The 15,814-nt window shown below is 36.8% G+C and overlaps 1 protein-coding gene across 1 annotated transcript; it reads right to left on the bottom strand.

Moving 5' to 3' along the window:
• Positions 1-10,651: 10,651 nt before the first annotated feature.
• LOC119251095 (olfactory receptor 12D2-like) lies at positions 10,652-11,581 on the bottom strand. Its single transcript, XM_037518589.1, has one exon. It carries the CDS (start codon positions 11,579-11,581, stop codon positions 10,652-10,654), a length of 930 nt encoding a protein of 309 aa, XP_037374486.1.
• Positions 11,582-15,814: the final 4,233 nt, after the last annotated feature.

Raw genomic sequence — 15,814 nt, 5'->3', positions numbered from 1 at the left:
CTGTTGAGGTGAAAGAAACAGATGACCTATAAAGGAACATCAATTTGCTAACACCAGCTCTTTCTCAAGTAACTACAGGCAAAAAAGAGAATGGAATGACATATTCAAAATAGTCCAACAAAGAACTGCCAGCTAAGAATACTCTATTCTGCAAGGTTTTCCTTCCTGTATGAGAGAGAGATAAGGACCTTCTCAGACAAAGAAAATCTTAGGAGTTCACACCCATTGAACACCCAACCTCCAAGAAATAGCAGAAGTTCTAGAATCTGAACCAATGAAAGAATGAACACAAAGAAGTGAATAAGGAAATAAATAGAACTGCAAATTTAGGAACAAAATGGCAGTGACAGATATTTACAAGTAAATAATGACGCTAAACATTAATGGAATGAAGTCACCAATAAAAACACAATAAGTATATAATCGGATTAGAAAATAAAATCCAAACTTCTCCTGTCTCCATGAAGCAGATCTAAGTACCCAAAATAAACACAGACTGAAAGTAAAGGGATGGAAAATAATGATGCAAATAAATGGCATCCAAAATAAGGTAGGAATAGCCATACTTCTATCAGACAAGCTAGTTTTTCAGCTTAAAAATGTAACAAGATACAGTGATGGACACTATGTAATGGTCAAGGGAATAACACAGCAGGAAGACACAACACTCATCAATACACAAACCAAATGAAGAAGCACCAAAATACATCAGACAACTACTATCAAATTTGAAAACACACTAGAGAAAATACATATGTGGTTGTAGACTCAATACTGCACTCTCAATAATATACAGATCAAAGATACAGTGAACAAATAAGGACATGATCATCACCCTAAACAAAGAATTAGACAACATGGGTCTAATAGACTATTACAGGGCACTACACCCACCAAAAAACCAAATACATATTTTTCTCAAGGCACATAGGTTATTGTCCAGGAAAGATCACATATTGGGTCACAAGATAAACAGCAACAAATTCATGAAGATTGAAAACATACCAAGTATCTTCTCTGACCATGAAGGTACTGAACTACAAACCAACTACAAGAAGAAAACAAGGAAATACTTCAATATGTAAAGGCTGAATAATAACAACCACTGGGTTAATGAATAAATCAAAGAAATTAAAAAAATACCACAAGGCAAATGATTATTAGGACACACCTTTCAGAAAGTGTGGACACACCAAAAGCAATTCCTTCCTTCCTCCCCTCCCATCCCCTCCACTCAGGTATTCTTTTGAATTACTGTTTTTGTGTCCTTTGGGCAGATCCCTATTAATGGAATTGCTGGGTCATATGCTAACTCCATTTTTAGTAGACGGAGGAACCTCCAGACAGCTTTCCATAGTAGCTTGCACTCCCACAAGCGATGTAGGAGAGTTCCTTTTTCACCACATCCTTGCAAACATTTGTTGTTGCTAGTTTTTTGATATGTACCATTCTTACTGGTATAAGGTGGTATCTCATTGTGGTTTTGATTTACATTTCCCTGATGATAAGGGATGTTGAACATTTTTTCACAAGTCTATTGGCCATTTACATTTCCTTTTTGGGAAGTGTCTTTTAAGTTCTTCTGCCCATTTCTTGACTGGATTGTTTGTGTATAGGAAGGCTATTGATTGTTGTGTGTTGATTTTGTATCCTGCTACTTTACTAAAGTGGTTGATTATTTTGATTAGTTTTTTTTGTGGAGATTTTAGGGTTCTCTATGTATGTTATCATATCATCTGCGAACAGTGATAGTTTTACTTCTTTCCCTACTTGGATTCCTTGTATGTCTTTCTCTTGTCTTATTGCTCTGACGAACCTCCAGTATTATATTGAAGAACAGCGGTGAGAGAGGACAGCCTTGTCTTGTTCCTGATCTTCAAGGAAAGATCTTCAGCTTTTTGCCATTGAGAATAATATTGGCTATGGTTTGGTCATATATGGCTTTTATCATGTTAAGGTATGTTCCTTCTATCCTGAGAATTTCAGGTGCCTTCATCACAAATGGATGCTGGACTTTGTTGAATGCTTTCTCAGCATCTATTGATATGATCATACGGTTTTTATTTTTCTTTTTGTTGATGTGTTGGATTACACTGATTGATTTTCATATGTTGAACCATCCTTGTGCCCTGGGATAAGTCCTACTTGATTGTGGGGAATTATCTTGTTGATGCATTGTAGGATTCTGTTGGCAAGGAATTTGCTGAGGATTTTTGCATCAGTGTTCATTAGGGAGATTGGCCTGTAATTTTTTTTTTATCTGTTGACTTTGGTTTTGGTATTAGTGTAATGTTGGCTTCGTAGAACATATTTTGGTAGTATTCCCTTTTTTTTTTTTTTAAAGATTTATTTATTTACTTATACAAGCAGTGGGTACAGTCAGAAGCATGGGAGGGTAAGAGAATTCACTAGAGCCAGAGAGGGGAACAGAACAGGCAGACTGACGAAATACACTGCTGAGGGGAGCAGCAGGTGGCAGGAGAGGTCTATGCACCATGTGGGACCCTCGCCAGTGGCCAGTGATTGAACCGGCACTGCAGAGGCTGCGGGCAGCTTCAGCCGCTGCGCCACTGGGGAGGCACGGTAGTATTCCTTCTTTACCAATTTTTTGAAAGAGTTTATGTAGATAAGCACTGATTCATTGCTGAATGTTTGGTAAAATTCATTTGTGAAGCTGTCTGGGCCTATCTTTTGTTTTGGGGAGTGTTTTGATTACTGCTTCAATTTTGCTAGGTGTTCTATTTCTTCTTTATCTAGATTTGGATGATTATATCATTCTAGGAATTTGTCCATCTCTCTAGATTGTTGAACTTGTTTGCATATAAGTGTTCATAGAAATCTCTGATTATTCTTTGGATTTCAAAGCAGTCTGTGGTGATTTCTCCTCTTTTTTTTTTTATTTTCATTTATTTATTTAATTTATTTTTTTGTTTGTTCGTTTTGTTTATACATGCACTGGGTACAGTCAGAAGTGCGGGAGGGTGAGAGAATTCACCAGAGCCAGAGCGGGGAGCTGAGCAGGCAGAAGGACCAAAGCACACTGCTGAGGGGAGCAGCGGGCGGCAGGAGAGGTCTGCGTGCCATGTGGGACCCTCCTCCGGTGGCCGGGGACCGGGGGATTGAACCGGTGCCGCAGAGGCTGCGGGCAGCTTCGCAACCCAGCGCTCAGCCGCTGCGCCATCGGGGAGGCCCTCCTCTTTTGTTTATAATTCCATTACTAAATGTGTTTTCTACTGTTTTTTCTTTGTGAGCCTGGCTAGAGGTTATCTATTTTGTTTCTTTTCTCAAAGAACCAACATTTGGTTTCATTGATTTTTTTTTTAAATTCTATGTCACTTTTTTCTGCTTTGAGTTTTATTATCTCCTTTCTTCTACTGGTTTTAGGGTTTTTTTTGGTTCTTTTTCTAGTTCTATGAGATGTGAGATTAGGTTGTTTCTTTGAGTTCTTTCTTATTTCTTGATGTGAGCCTGTATTGCTATATATTTTCCTCTTTTTATTGTTTTTGAGTTGAACAAAGTATTTTTTGTTCAACTCAAAGCAGTGGTCTTCCAATAGTGTGGCTTTCAATCTCCACGAGGTGGGAGTGTTCCTTGCTTTTTTCATGATTTATTTCTAGTTTGATGCCTTTAATCAGAGAAGTAGTTGGAATGATTTTGATCTTCATGTATCTGTTGATGTTTGTTTTGTGGCCCAGTATGGGATCAATTCTGGAGAATGAGCCATGTACACTTGAGAAAAATGTGTACTCGTATTTTTTTGGGGTGCATTGTCCTGTGGATATCTGTTAATCCCATGAGTTCTATGTCTTTATATAGGGCTCTAGTGTCTTTGTTTATTTTTTTTTGTCTCATTGATCAGTGCAATGGTGTGAGCATGGGGTGTTGAAGTCTCCTGCTATACTATATATGCATTTTCTTTAATGTTTGTTTTCAGAGCTGATAGTAATTGTCTAATATATTTTGGTGCTCCTTCATTTGGTGAGTATGTGTTGATGAGTGTTATATCTTCCTGATATATTGTCCCCTTGATCATAACATAGTGTCTGTCTATGTCTTTTTTTACCTTTTTTAATTTGAAGTCTCTTTCATCTGATATAAGTGTAGATGTTCCTGCCTTCTCTTTTGGTCCATTTGCTTGTATGATTGTTTTCCAACCTTTTACTTTCAGTCTATGTTTATCTTCTGTGGTAAATGTATTTCTTTGAGACAGCAGAAGGTTGGATTTTCTTTTCTAATCCAGCCTGCTACTCTCTGTCTTTTTATTGATGAAGTTAGTCCATTTACATTGAGAGTAATATTGATACACTGGCATCTGTATTTGCCATTTTGCTTGTCTTTTTGTGATTTATTCTTTGCTTTATTCTGTTCTTCTTATTAATTCCTCTGTTGGTTTTGGCTTTAGGACTTCTTGTAGAATTTTTTGGAGTGGGGATTTAGTTTTAATGAATTTCTGGAGTTTCTGTTTGTCTGAGAAGGTCCTTATTTTTCTTCATAGGGAAGGATAGCTTTCCAGGCTAAAGTATTCTTGGTTTGCATTTCCTGTCTTGAAGTTTGTAGAATTCTCTTCTTGCCTGTAGTGTTTCTTGGAGAGGTCTGATGTCAACCTGATTAGTTTTCCCTTATAAGTTATCTGTTTCTTACCCCTTGAAAATTTCGTTATTTTTTCCTTGTCTTGGACTCTTTTACTCTTATGTGTCTCCTTTTTTAAGCTTGGGAAGATTTCTTCAATTATCTCCTTGAATAAATTCTCAGTTCCTTTGTCTCTCTCCTCACCGTCTGGAATGCCTATAACTCTTATATTTCCTCTCTTCATGGAGTCTGATAATTGTTGAAGAGTATCTTCATTCTTCTTTGTCCTTCTCTCTCATTTGGTTCTTTTTATGTGTGTATCTTCCTGAGTACTGATCCGTTCTTCCATTTCATTGATTCTGTTTTCATTGCTTTCCCCCAAGTTCTTTGTCTTCTCCAGTAATCTTTTAATCCCCATGCATTTCTTTAATTTAATTTTTTAAGTTCTCCTTTTCATTCTTTAGTTAATAATTTGTCTCATATCATTTTTTTTCCTTTTCATTTTTTCTGTATGTTTTTAAATCAGGGTCATTATTCATTCTTTATCTGGTAGGCAGAGAAGTTCTCCCATGTCATTGTTGAGATCTGGTGAATCCAGTGCCAGATGGCTCCACAAGTGAGTTCTACCAAACCTTCAAAGATGAACTAATATCTAGCCTGGTTAGAATCTTTCAAAAGTTGAGAAAGAAAGAATTCTTCAAAATACGTTTTATGAGTTCAATATTGCAATAATGTGAAAACCAAAGACAACTCAAAGAAAGAAAACTATAGGCCAAATATCCCTAATGAACACAGGTCCAAATACCCTCAATAAAATCTTAGCAAACCAAATCCAACAATGTGTTAATAGGAAATTTTTTTTAAAAGATTTATTTATTTATTTATACAAGCAGTGGGTACAGTCAGAAGCATGGAAGGGTGAGAGAATTCACCAGAGCCAGAGCAGGGAACAGAACAGGCAGAGTGACAAAATACGCTGCTGAGGGAGCAGCGGGCATGGCAGGAGAGGCCTGTCATGCCATGTGGGACCCTTGCCGGTGGCTGGGGATCAAACTGGCACTTCAGAGGCTGCGTGCAGCTTTGCAGCCCAGCGCTCAACCGCTGCGCCATCAGGGGAGGTCCTGTTAATAAGATTATACACCATGACAAAGTGCTATTTGTACCAGGAACACTAGGATGGTTCAACATTGGAAATTCAATAAATGTACTGCACCACACAACAACAAAAAAGGAAAACCACAAGGCCATATTATTAATTGATTCTGAGAAAGCATTTCATAAGATTCAGCATCATCAACTTATGATGAAAATCCATGAAAAACTGGGAAGAAATGGAATGTAACTTAACATAATAAAAGCCACAAATGACAAGTCTGCAGCTAGGATCATTTTCAATAGTGAAAAACTGAAACTGTTTCACTGATATCTGGTTCAGGACAAGGATGATCACTCTCACCACCACTACTGAACACAGTAATGGAAGTACTAGCTAGAGGGCCCTCCCTGGTGGCTCAGGGGTTAGTTTAAGCACTATCATAGCCACTGCCTGAATTTGATCCCTGGCCAGGGAATTAACCCACATGGCACAGCAGACCTCTCCTGTCTTACCTGCTTCTCCCCTCAGCATTGTATTTCAGTAGATCTGCCTGTCCGGCCCCACTCTGTCTATGGTGAATTCTTTCAGCTCCCAGCACCTCTGGGCTACACCCTTGTTCTTGTATGAATAATAAATAAAAAAAATTCTTAAAAAAAGAAGTCCAAGCTAGAGAAATTTACTATTAAGAAAAAGCACTAAAAGAAATCCAAATTGGGAAAGAAGTAAAACTGTCATTATTTGAAGATGATATGATAATATACATAGACAATCCCAAGACTCCATGGAAAAACTAATTAAAACAATAAACAAGTTCAGCAAGTTGGTAGGATACAAAATCAACACACAAAAATCAGTTACCTTCCTAAACACTAATAGTGAACTATAGGAAGAAGATACTAAGAAAGGCATCCTATTTACAATCTCTCCAAAAAATTTAATACTTGGGAATAAACCTAAAAAAGGAGGTCAAAGACCTACAAAGGAAAGCTATAAAGTATCATTAATAATATGGAAGAAGACACAAATAAAAACAATGATATTCATCATCAAAGATTGAAAGAGGACATCCTATCCATTCTATACAAGCAAGATTCAGTGCACTCCCAGTAAAAATTCCAATGGCATATTTCAAAGAAATAGAACAAAGATTACTGAAATTCATATGAAATCATATAAAAACTGGAATAGCCAAAGTTCTGGCTAAAAAGAGGAACAAATGGAGGTATCACACCACCAGACTTCAACTATACTCTAGAGCCATAGTAATTGAAACCACATGGTACAGAAACAAAAACAGATGCAGAGCCTAATGGTATAGAATTGAGAGGCCAGAAATAAGCCCACACATATATGACACCCAATCTATGACAAAGCAGAAAAGAATATACTATGGAAGGAAAGAGTCTTCAATAAGTGGTGCTAAAAAATGACCTGCCACATGAAAAAGAATGAAAATAAACAATTATCTCACATCATACCAAAAATCAACTCAAAATGGATGGAAAACCTGAAAACATAAAATACTAGAAGAAAAAAAAGGCAAAATATTCCATGATACAAACCTCAGAAATATCTCTGAGGACTCATCCTCAAAGCAAGGAAAACAAAGGAGAAAATAAACAACAGGGACCATATGAAATTAAGAAACTTCGGTACAGCAAAAGAGACAATGACCAAAACAAAGAGACATCCTACCTAATGGAAGAAAGTATTTACTAACCCTGTATCTGATAAGGGAGTAATATGGAAGATCTACAGAGGGCTTATACAACTCAACCAAAAGAAAACAACAATCTATTAAAAGGAATGGACAGGGGCTCCCTGGTGGTACAAGGGGTTAAGCACTGCGCTATGAAGCAATCCCACAGCTTCTGCAGCACAGTTCGATCCTTGGAGTGAAACCCACATGGTGAAGCAGACCTCTCCTGTCTTGCCTGCTGCTCCCCTCAGCAGTGTATTTCAGTCAGTCTGCTTGTTCTGTTCCCTACTCTGTCTCTGGTGAATCCTCTCACCCCCCTCATCTCTGGCCTGTACCCCAGCTCTTGTATGCATAAATAAATAAATATTTAAAAAATAAAAAGCATGGACAGAAGAAATAAATAGGCACATCTCCCAAGAAAATGCAGACAGCCAACAGACATATGAGAAAATTGTCATCATCACATATTGTCAGGGATATGCAAATCAAAATCACAATGAGATAGCATTTCACAAGTGTGAAAATAGTTAATATCAAAAAAGCTACAAACAATAAGTGCTAGTGAGGCTGTGAAGAATAAGGAAAATTATTAACTGTTGGTGGGAATGTAGATTGGTCCAGCCCCCATGGAAAGAAATGTTGAGATTCTTCAAAAGAGTAAAAATAGAACCAACATAGGACCCAGCAATTCCACTCACAGGCATCTACATAAATAACACAAAACACTAGTTTTAAAGGAAACCTGTGTCCTATGTTTATAGCAGCAGTACTTACAATAACCAAGAAGTGGAAACAAACTAAATGCCTCAGAAAAGAAGCATGAATCAAAAAGATGTTATATATGCACAATGGAATACTACTCAGTGATCACAATAGATAAACTCTTGTCATTTGCAACAACATGGATGGAACTGGAGGGATTATTCTAAGTGAAGTTAGCTATAGGTAAAATGATAAATAATGGTTTAACTTATATGTGGAACCCAGAAGAACTGAACAAAGGATCAAAATCAAATTGTAAGACTGAAACTTTAAAGAAAACTGTAGACCTGAAAAGTCAGGAAGGGAGGAACAGAGAGAGGGAGATTATAGATGGGCGATGGAGGGAGAAGGCAGTGGAGTGTGATAGAAGGTTGTGGGCACTTTGGTCTTGGGAAAAGTACAGTGACTACACCTGAGGGGAGAAATTCAATGTTGTGAAAAAATAAACAAGGATGTTTCTAAACAAACAAAATAAAAACAGGCGCCTTCAATTGGTTGTTAAAATGAGTCACGAGTCATGAAACATGGATGCCTAATGAATCATGTCCCCAACTGTTGATGGTCTTTGGATTATATCTCTTTGTATTTTTGCTGGCACATTGACTTACTTGACCATGAGAATATAGCAGAATCGATATTCTGGGACATCTGAGGGTGGGTCTTAAGGAATCTTGCAACAACATTCAAGAGCTCTTAAAACACCATTCTTGGGATAGCCCCAAGAAACAAGATTGTATTTGCAAAATCAATGGGCAATATTTACCATTTACCTGACTACTACTTGTTTGAGCTTGGGCTGGTTTTACTCATTGTCCAGGGTCCATCAACATCTGAAAGTTATCTTTCCGGCTTTAGATGGTAATTAAGACTGGGCCACAGCCTTGGTTATCCTGCCCAATATGTGGTTTTGTTTTGTCATTACTATCCTAGACAGATGTGGCAGATTCAAAAGCTTCCAATTTATCTTCTCTAGTATGTCATCTCATTTCCCATAGATCAAGGACCTGATTTAGGACCCTACTGTCCAAGTATGGTATTTCCAATTATATACCTAATGTTTGGAAAATGTTATTGGATATGGCTGCAGTAGCAGAAAAGGCACAGTGGACAGACATTAACCTTGAATTCACTTATCACGAGGCCTCTCTTCATCCACTCTAACAGGAGAGCCTTGATGATGTTTTAGGTTTTGGAGTATCACAGTCAAGTCAGACCATGTGTCCACAGCCTTGCAATATCTGGAATATCCCTTTGCCGTGTATACATTTAACTATATAAATGGAGGACATTCTTTCTGTGGAGAACTGAGGATAATATTGTAAGTGAATGCTTGCCATGGTGTTGAAGTCACTTTTTCCTCGTGAATATTACTATACATTCAAGCAATGAGTCCCATAAATTGAGTAATGAATTATGCCATTTTGTTGGGGGAGAACTGTCTTAATTCTGACTGCATAGCTTAAGCAGTACTCTTAGTAACAGGTCTCTGATTTTGACCCTAGGATGATATGTTGCATTAGCCATCTCCATAACTACCTGTGAGTCAAGACTCCTTGGCTGTTCCTCTGTATTCATTCTGTTATGGATTGTAAACTTATGATTTTATTGGTTCAGTTCTATTATCTATCATTTAATCTTGAGTTCCTTTTTCTACCTCACTGTTAGCAGTCCAGTTATGTGGTTCTCTATCCAATCTTCAGCTGTGGTCTAAAGAAAAGAGTTATTGCTGGACCCTATTAACAATTCTGGAACTCCTCCATGAGAACATTTCTAATGCCTTTGGTGAATGGCATATTTTATTTATATTCTCTTATGGAGAATAATATTATGGTGGATTATCTGACCTCACATAATGTATCCATTCCAACATTACCTCTTTTCCTTAGTTTCTTTATTCCTTTTCCTACAGTCTGTTAACTAAGGCATTTTATCATTAATTAGCATGAAGCACTGACTTTCCTAGACTTCTCAAATCAATACTACATGATTGCCACAATCTACTGCTTGAGAATTCATTGTTTCTTATTTAATGTGTATTGCTTAAAAATTCCCTTTGATACATATGTGAGTCAGTCTTTTCCAATTGAATAATTATTTCTTAATAATGGAGTACTTAATTTATGATAGCATAAAAGTTTTATTGCTCATATAAAATATGTTCACTTGAAGAGACCACACAGACAAATAGGCATAAAAACTTCCAGGTTCCTAATACATGAGCAATATGGTAATATCTCTATACATGTTTTCATATAAAAACATGTAAAAAAATCAAATATATCAACTGATATTCCCCAATAAAATCAACATTAGATTCCATGACTAGTGTCCCTTTTTTTCATCTTTCTCTTACATTACATGCAATCTCATTGCTTATTAAACTGGACTGGATCTTACCATTTATTTTTCCTTTAACTTGTTCTCTATGCTACAAATATTATAATTAAGAATTTGAGAAAGAGCATTATTAAACACCTTATGTTTCTCTTTATCTATTATGTTTCAGAAGGGTTTTCTAGATTTCTTCAAGTCAGTCTTTTACTGATTAGCCTATACAATGCCCCCTTTACTTCCTTGTTCCTCAAAGTATATATGAGTGGATTTAAAACAGGAGTGACCACTGTGTACATGATAGCAATGAACCGTTCCTGGTCCATGGAGTTTTCTGAAGTAGGACGAGTGTAGGTGAAGAGAACAGGGGCATAAAAAAGAATAACTACCATAAAGTGTGATGCACAAGTGGACAGTGCCTTTTGAAGCATGCTACAAGAACGGGTCTTGAAGATGAGATAGGTGATAATGTAGAAATAGGAAAGAAGTGTTAGAGAGAATGAGCCTATGGCAATCGTCCCTGTGACAATATTGAGCAGCCTCTGGTTGATCTCAGTGTTCCCACAGGCCAGATCCAGCAATGGCTTAATGTCACAATAGAAATGGTGGATATGATTAGAACCACAGAAGTTCAAACGAGAAGTCATTATGGCATGCAACAGGGCATGGAAAAAACCAAGAGTCCAGATCGTGACAGCCATCTGTGTACAACGTTGACGATTCATGATGACAGTGTAATGAAGAGGTTTGCAGATGGCCACGAAGCGGTCCAAGGCCATCACAGGCAATAACATGGTCTCTGTGCTGCCCAGGAAATGGAAGAAATGCAGCTGAGTTATACATTCAACAAAAGAAATTCTTTTTTGTCTAGAGAGGAAGTTTTCTAGCATTTTTGGCAATGTCACTGTGGAGTAGGTGATATCTAGACAGGAGAGGTTTCCCAGGAAGAAATACATTGGTGAATGGAGTTTAGGATCAGAGGTGACAATCAGCAAGATGGCTCCATTCCCAGTCACATTGACAAAGTAGACGACCAGGAAAATGACAAAGAGCAAAGGCTCCAGCCACTGGATATCAGTCACTCCCAGAAGCATAAATTCTGTTACTGAGGTTCGATTCTGCATCACTTAAAGAAAAAGACAAATATTACATGGAAATTTATTTCTAATGGACATCATTCCTTCCAGCTCAATATTTTACTATCTAGAAAAACAATATTTGAAAAAGGAGTATTGCCATTTTACCCAGTTCCAAATTCAGTGGTCTTATGGTATTTGGGCCATTAGACAGCTAAATTCATCATGGCTAGGACTTTATAGATTATTGTCAGTATTTCCATTCTCTGGAGATTCATAGCATGTTGCTAACCTAGCATCTACCATCTTCTCTGACTATGAAGTTCTAAATTCTGACACAAATTTCTTTTCATCTTTGTAAATCAGCTCTAAAAGTCAAATTATTTTGATGAATAAGAAATCATATTTGCTCATACTAACACAAATGCCTTAAGCATTTTCTTATTAATTTGCCAGTTATTTACATGTCTTTATAACACTGGGGTTGTTTTTATCCCTCCAAATGTGCACATTCATAAGAGGTCAAATTTTTAAGTACTGCACACACTAATAGTTCTTGATGTAGCATAAGCCATTAAGACGTTTTCACTTAAGAAAGTGGGCAAGGATGAGCTCATTAAGTAGAGGTGATAGTGTAATGGCACTAGAATATTGGCAGTGGGTGAGTGTTGCATATGCATATCTTGAGGTGTCAAGCTGTACTCCCCAAATTAAATAGTTTTATAAATGAATGATGAATGAAAATTTGATTAAAAAGTAAAATAGTAGTAATAGTTTTTACTTATCTTGTAATGTAGGTGGGACTGAGCTGTCTCTTACTGATCTCTCCCTGATCCACATGTTTGGAAACCTAATGGTGTCATAGTGTGATAGGGAAAAAGACCACATCAATCAGCTATTAGCCTGGGGTATACATGAAAATTTATCACTCTGTAACTGATGAGGCATTGTCTTCCTATAGCATGAGTATTTATATTTCTCAAAATAAAATAAGACGCTTTGTATGAGGTCAAGTCATATATTTATTGAAACATCTTTTCTTTCCCAGCATATAATCTGTTCTTGAGACTGTTTCATGTGCACTTGAGAATAATGTGCTTGGTTCTTTGGAGAACAAGAGCTCTGTATATGTCTAAGTCCATATGATTAAGTATTTTATCGAAGGCAATTATTTTCATATTCTTTTTTGATTTGGACTTTTTTTGGGTATATAAATATTAATGACAGTTATAATTTATTGCTGCATTGCCCCTTCTGATCATTAGATAGTGTCTCTGTGGGTGCATCTACTAAAAATATAAAATCTTTATGACAAAATGGATGGAACTTTAAGTTCCTGTGCTAAGTGAAATAAGTCAGAAAGTGAAAGATATATACCAGATGGTTTTATTGCTGAGAAATATATGTAAACAAAGCAAACAAAAGATAGAATGAAAGTAATTCCTAGACTCTGAGAAAAATATGCTGGTTATCAGAGTGGAAAGGAAAGTGGATAGAAGGTATATTCTGAGGAAATCAATTTGTTAATGGTGAATAGACTATGGTTGTGGCTGTGGTGAGGTGTGTACACATATCAAGGCATGAGACTGTATTCCTGACACTTATATGGTATTGTAAGCCAGTGGGAAGGAAATTGGTCCTCCCTGGTAGCTGAGGGCTTAAGTCTCAGTGCTATCTCCTCTAAGGCCTGAGTTCTATACCAGGCTGGGGAGCTAGCACACATATGGTTCAGCAACTTCTCCTGTCTCGCCCACTGCCTCTTTCAGCAGTAGAGCTGTCGACCTTCCTGTTATGCTCCCCATTCAGTCTCTGGTGAATCCTTCCCCCCCTCACCTCCCCCAAACCTCTGGCCTACACCACAGTTCTTAGACACAGACACACACACACACACACACACACAAAAAAAAAAAGCATTGGGAAGTCAAAAACCTTTTATAAAAATAAGTGCTTCTAATGAAATCTTTGATGACAAAATGTATTTGCTTCTAGTTTCCCCCTTTTCCCTTTTCTATATATCAAGTTTAATTTTCAATTATCACTAGAAGAGTTGACTAATTTCTCTTCATTTTGACCAATACTGCCCCTTCCTGAAATATCTATGGCTTTAGTCTCCTTGAAATCTTATATTCTTTTATAACCCTTTTTAAAAAATCCAGCATTAATTTTTCCTGCAATAAAACTACTCTTCTTATAACAGGGGAGATTCTACCTGTAATGGATTTCAATTTCTTCTTTTCTGGTTTCATTAATGTGACCCTGGAGGTCATATTGTCCTTCAGAATTGCAGAAATCTACCTGATTTATGTCATTTTTGAAGAAAGTTGCAGGGATTTTTGGTATTCCTATAAAAGGGAACTACTCCAAAGCTTGGTAAATTCCTGAGGGAAGAAGAAAATGGTTTAATATGACTTAAATAACAGTAAATTAACTAGGGTACACTTACAGGGGTCCCATGGGATACTAAGCTGTATAGCTGGAGGAAATTTTGAGAATTTATCTTACTTCTACTATACCTCCTTGAAGGGCTGACATTAAACATTTCAGAGCAGTTTTATTTGACAGTCAAGTATATTTTTCTATAAAAATTAGCCTTCCTAAATGAGAAATCAGCACTCATTAACAGTACAAATGATATGTCCACTATTATTTTTTGTTCTGTGACCCATTACAGAAAATTGTACCAGAAATTCATCTTGGAAAAAGAAACTTCTCTAAATACTTGAAGAAAATTAGCAATCATATTAACTTGTAGTAAATGATTCATTTTGCTAGAATTTCAGTATTTAGAGATTATACATTTCCTTTAAAGAATGTCTATTCAGCAATATTGAATTGAGGATAAAATATGGCAATAAGAGTGTAGGAAGTAAAGAGCCTTCACAATTCACACAGAATGAAAAGTCTATCATAAGATTAAAAAAGTCCTATATCTGTGTATTTTGCTTTAATAGTAGCAAGTAGAGAGGAAATATTGGTAATTCCCAGGCTTTTATTTTATCCTCTTACCTGTGTTTTGTGTTCAGGTTCACAGCTATAAAAACTTTTCAGATTTACACTCCCAGTGACTGAAAATAGTAGAATTATATTTCAAGTGATAGCTCATATTAGGTTTGCAAAATCGACTCTTCATCTTCAACAGGTGTATCCTCTCCTGATTCTTCCTGCCTTTTATGAACTACAGCCCTTTAGATATAAAATTCCTAAGAGAGAGCGTATCCCATGAGTGCTGAGGAGACTTGTTAAAATAAATAAGATCTTTTCGCATCTGCAAAATGTGGACATTCCCCCTGTGAATTTCCTATCTTGAGTTCTACATACTGTATCAATTCTTTCCATACCACATTTTGACTTAGTATCAGAATCATGGCTAGAACAAAGATTAAAGTCCTCAGACATTTTCATTTTCTTATCTTTGATACTTATACAGAAAATAATGTGATGGGAAATAATGTGATGTGTAAAGTGGGAAAATGTTTCACAAGGAAAATTAAGATGTGAGGACTAGTCACATCCCATTGATCAGCAGAGAAAGATGATTATCTTTAATAATCACTTATGTATTACTCAATTATCTGGAAAACAAAGGGGGTTAAAGAGTGATAATATTGTTTTTGTTCTTTTTTTTTACCCTTTTAAATCTGACTCTCCTGTAGTAATAACATTAGATTATTTTCTTTAATTCTGGGATCCCAAAGATCATGCTGTTTTTTGGAAAATTTGTTGGGGTGTGTAGACCTGCCCACCCCTATGGGAAGAATCATGGCGAGTCCTCACAAGAGTATAAATAGACCCAAAGAACAGATGAGTGGATCAAGAGGATGTTATCTATACAGAATGGAATATGACTCAGTGATGGCAAAACAAATTCATGCCATTTGTAGCAACATGGATGTAGCTGGAAGGGTTTATTCTAAGTGAAGTTAGCCATGAGGGAATGATAAATACTGGCTTCACTTATAAGTGGAATCTAGAGAAACTGAACAGAATCTCACACAAAGACAAATTGTAAGATTGAACCTTGAATAGCAGACTGTAGAACTGAGACAATTTTGAGGGGAGGGGTAGATATAGGGAGATTGGTAGATTAGAGATGGGGGAATGGGAGAAGAGAAGACAGTGGAGTGTGATGGAGGATTGTGGGCATTTTGATCATGGGAAATTATGGTGACTGCACCTGGGAGAAATCTAAGTCCAATTCTGTGAAAAGACCTACAAATACATGTTGGTTAATACCAGTAACCCCCTTGGGTTTGCTTACCTTCCTCCATTAAGTGTACCAGA

The sequence above is a fragment of the Talpa occidentalis genome, unplaced genomic scaffold, assembly GCF_014898055.3.
Source record: "Talpa occidentalis isolate TD23 unplaced genomic scaffold, MPIMG_talOcc4v2.1 talOcc4.2, whole genome shotgun sequence".
Taxonomy (NCBI): domain Eukaryota; kingdom Metazoa; phylum Chordata; class Mammalia; order Eulipotyphla; family Talpidae; genus Talpa; species Talpa occidentalis.
This window is presented reverse-complemented; position numbering and strand designations above follow the sequence as displayed.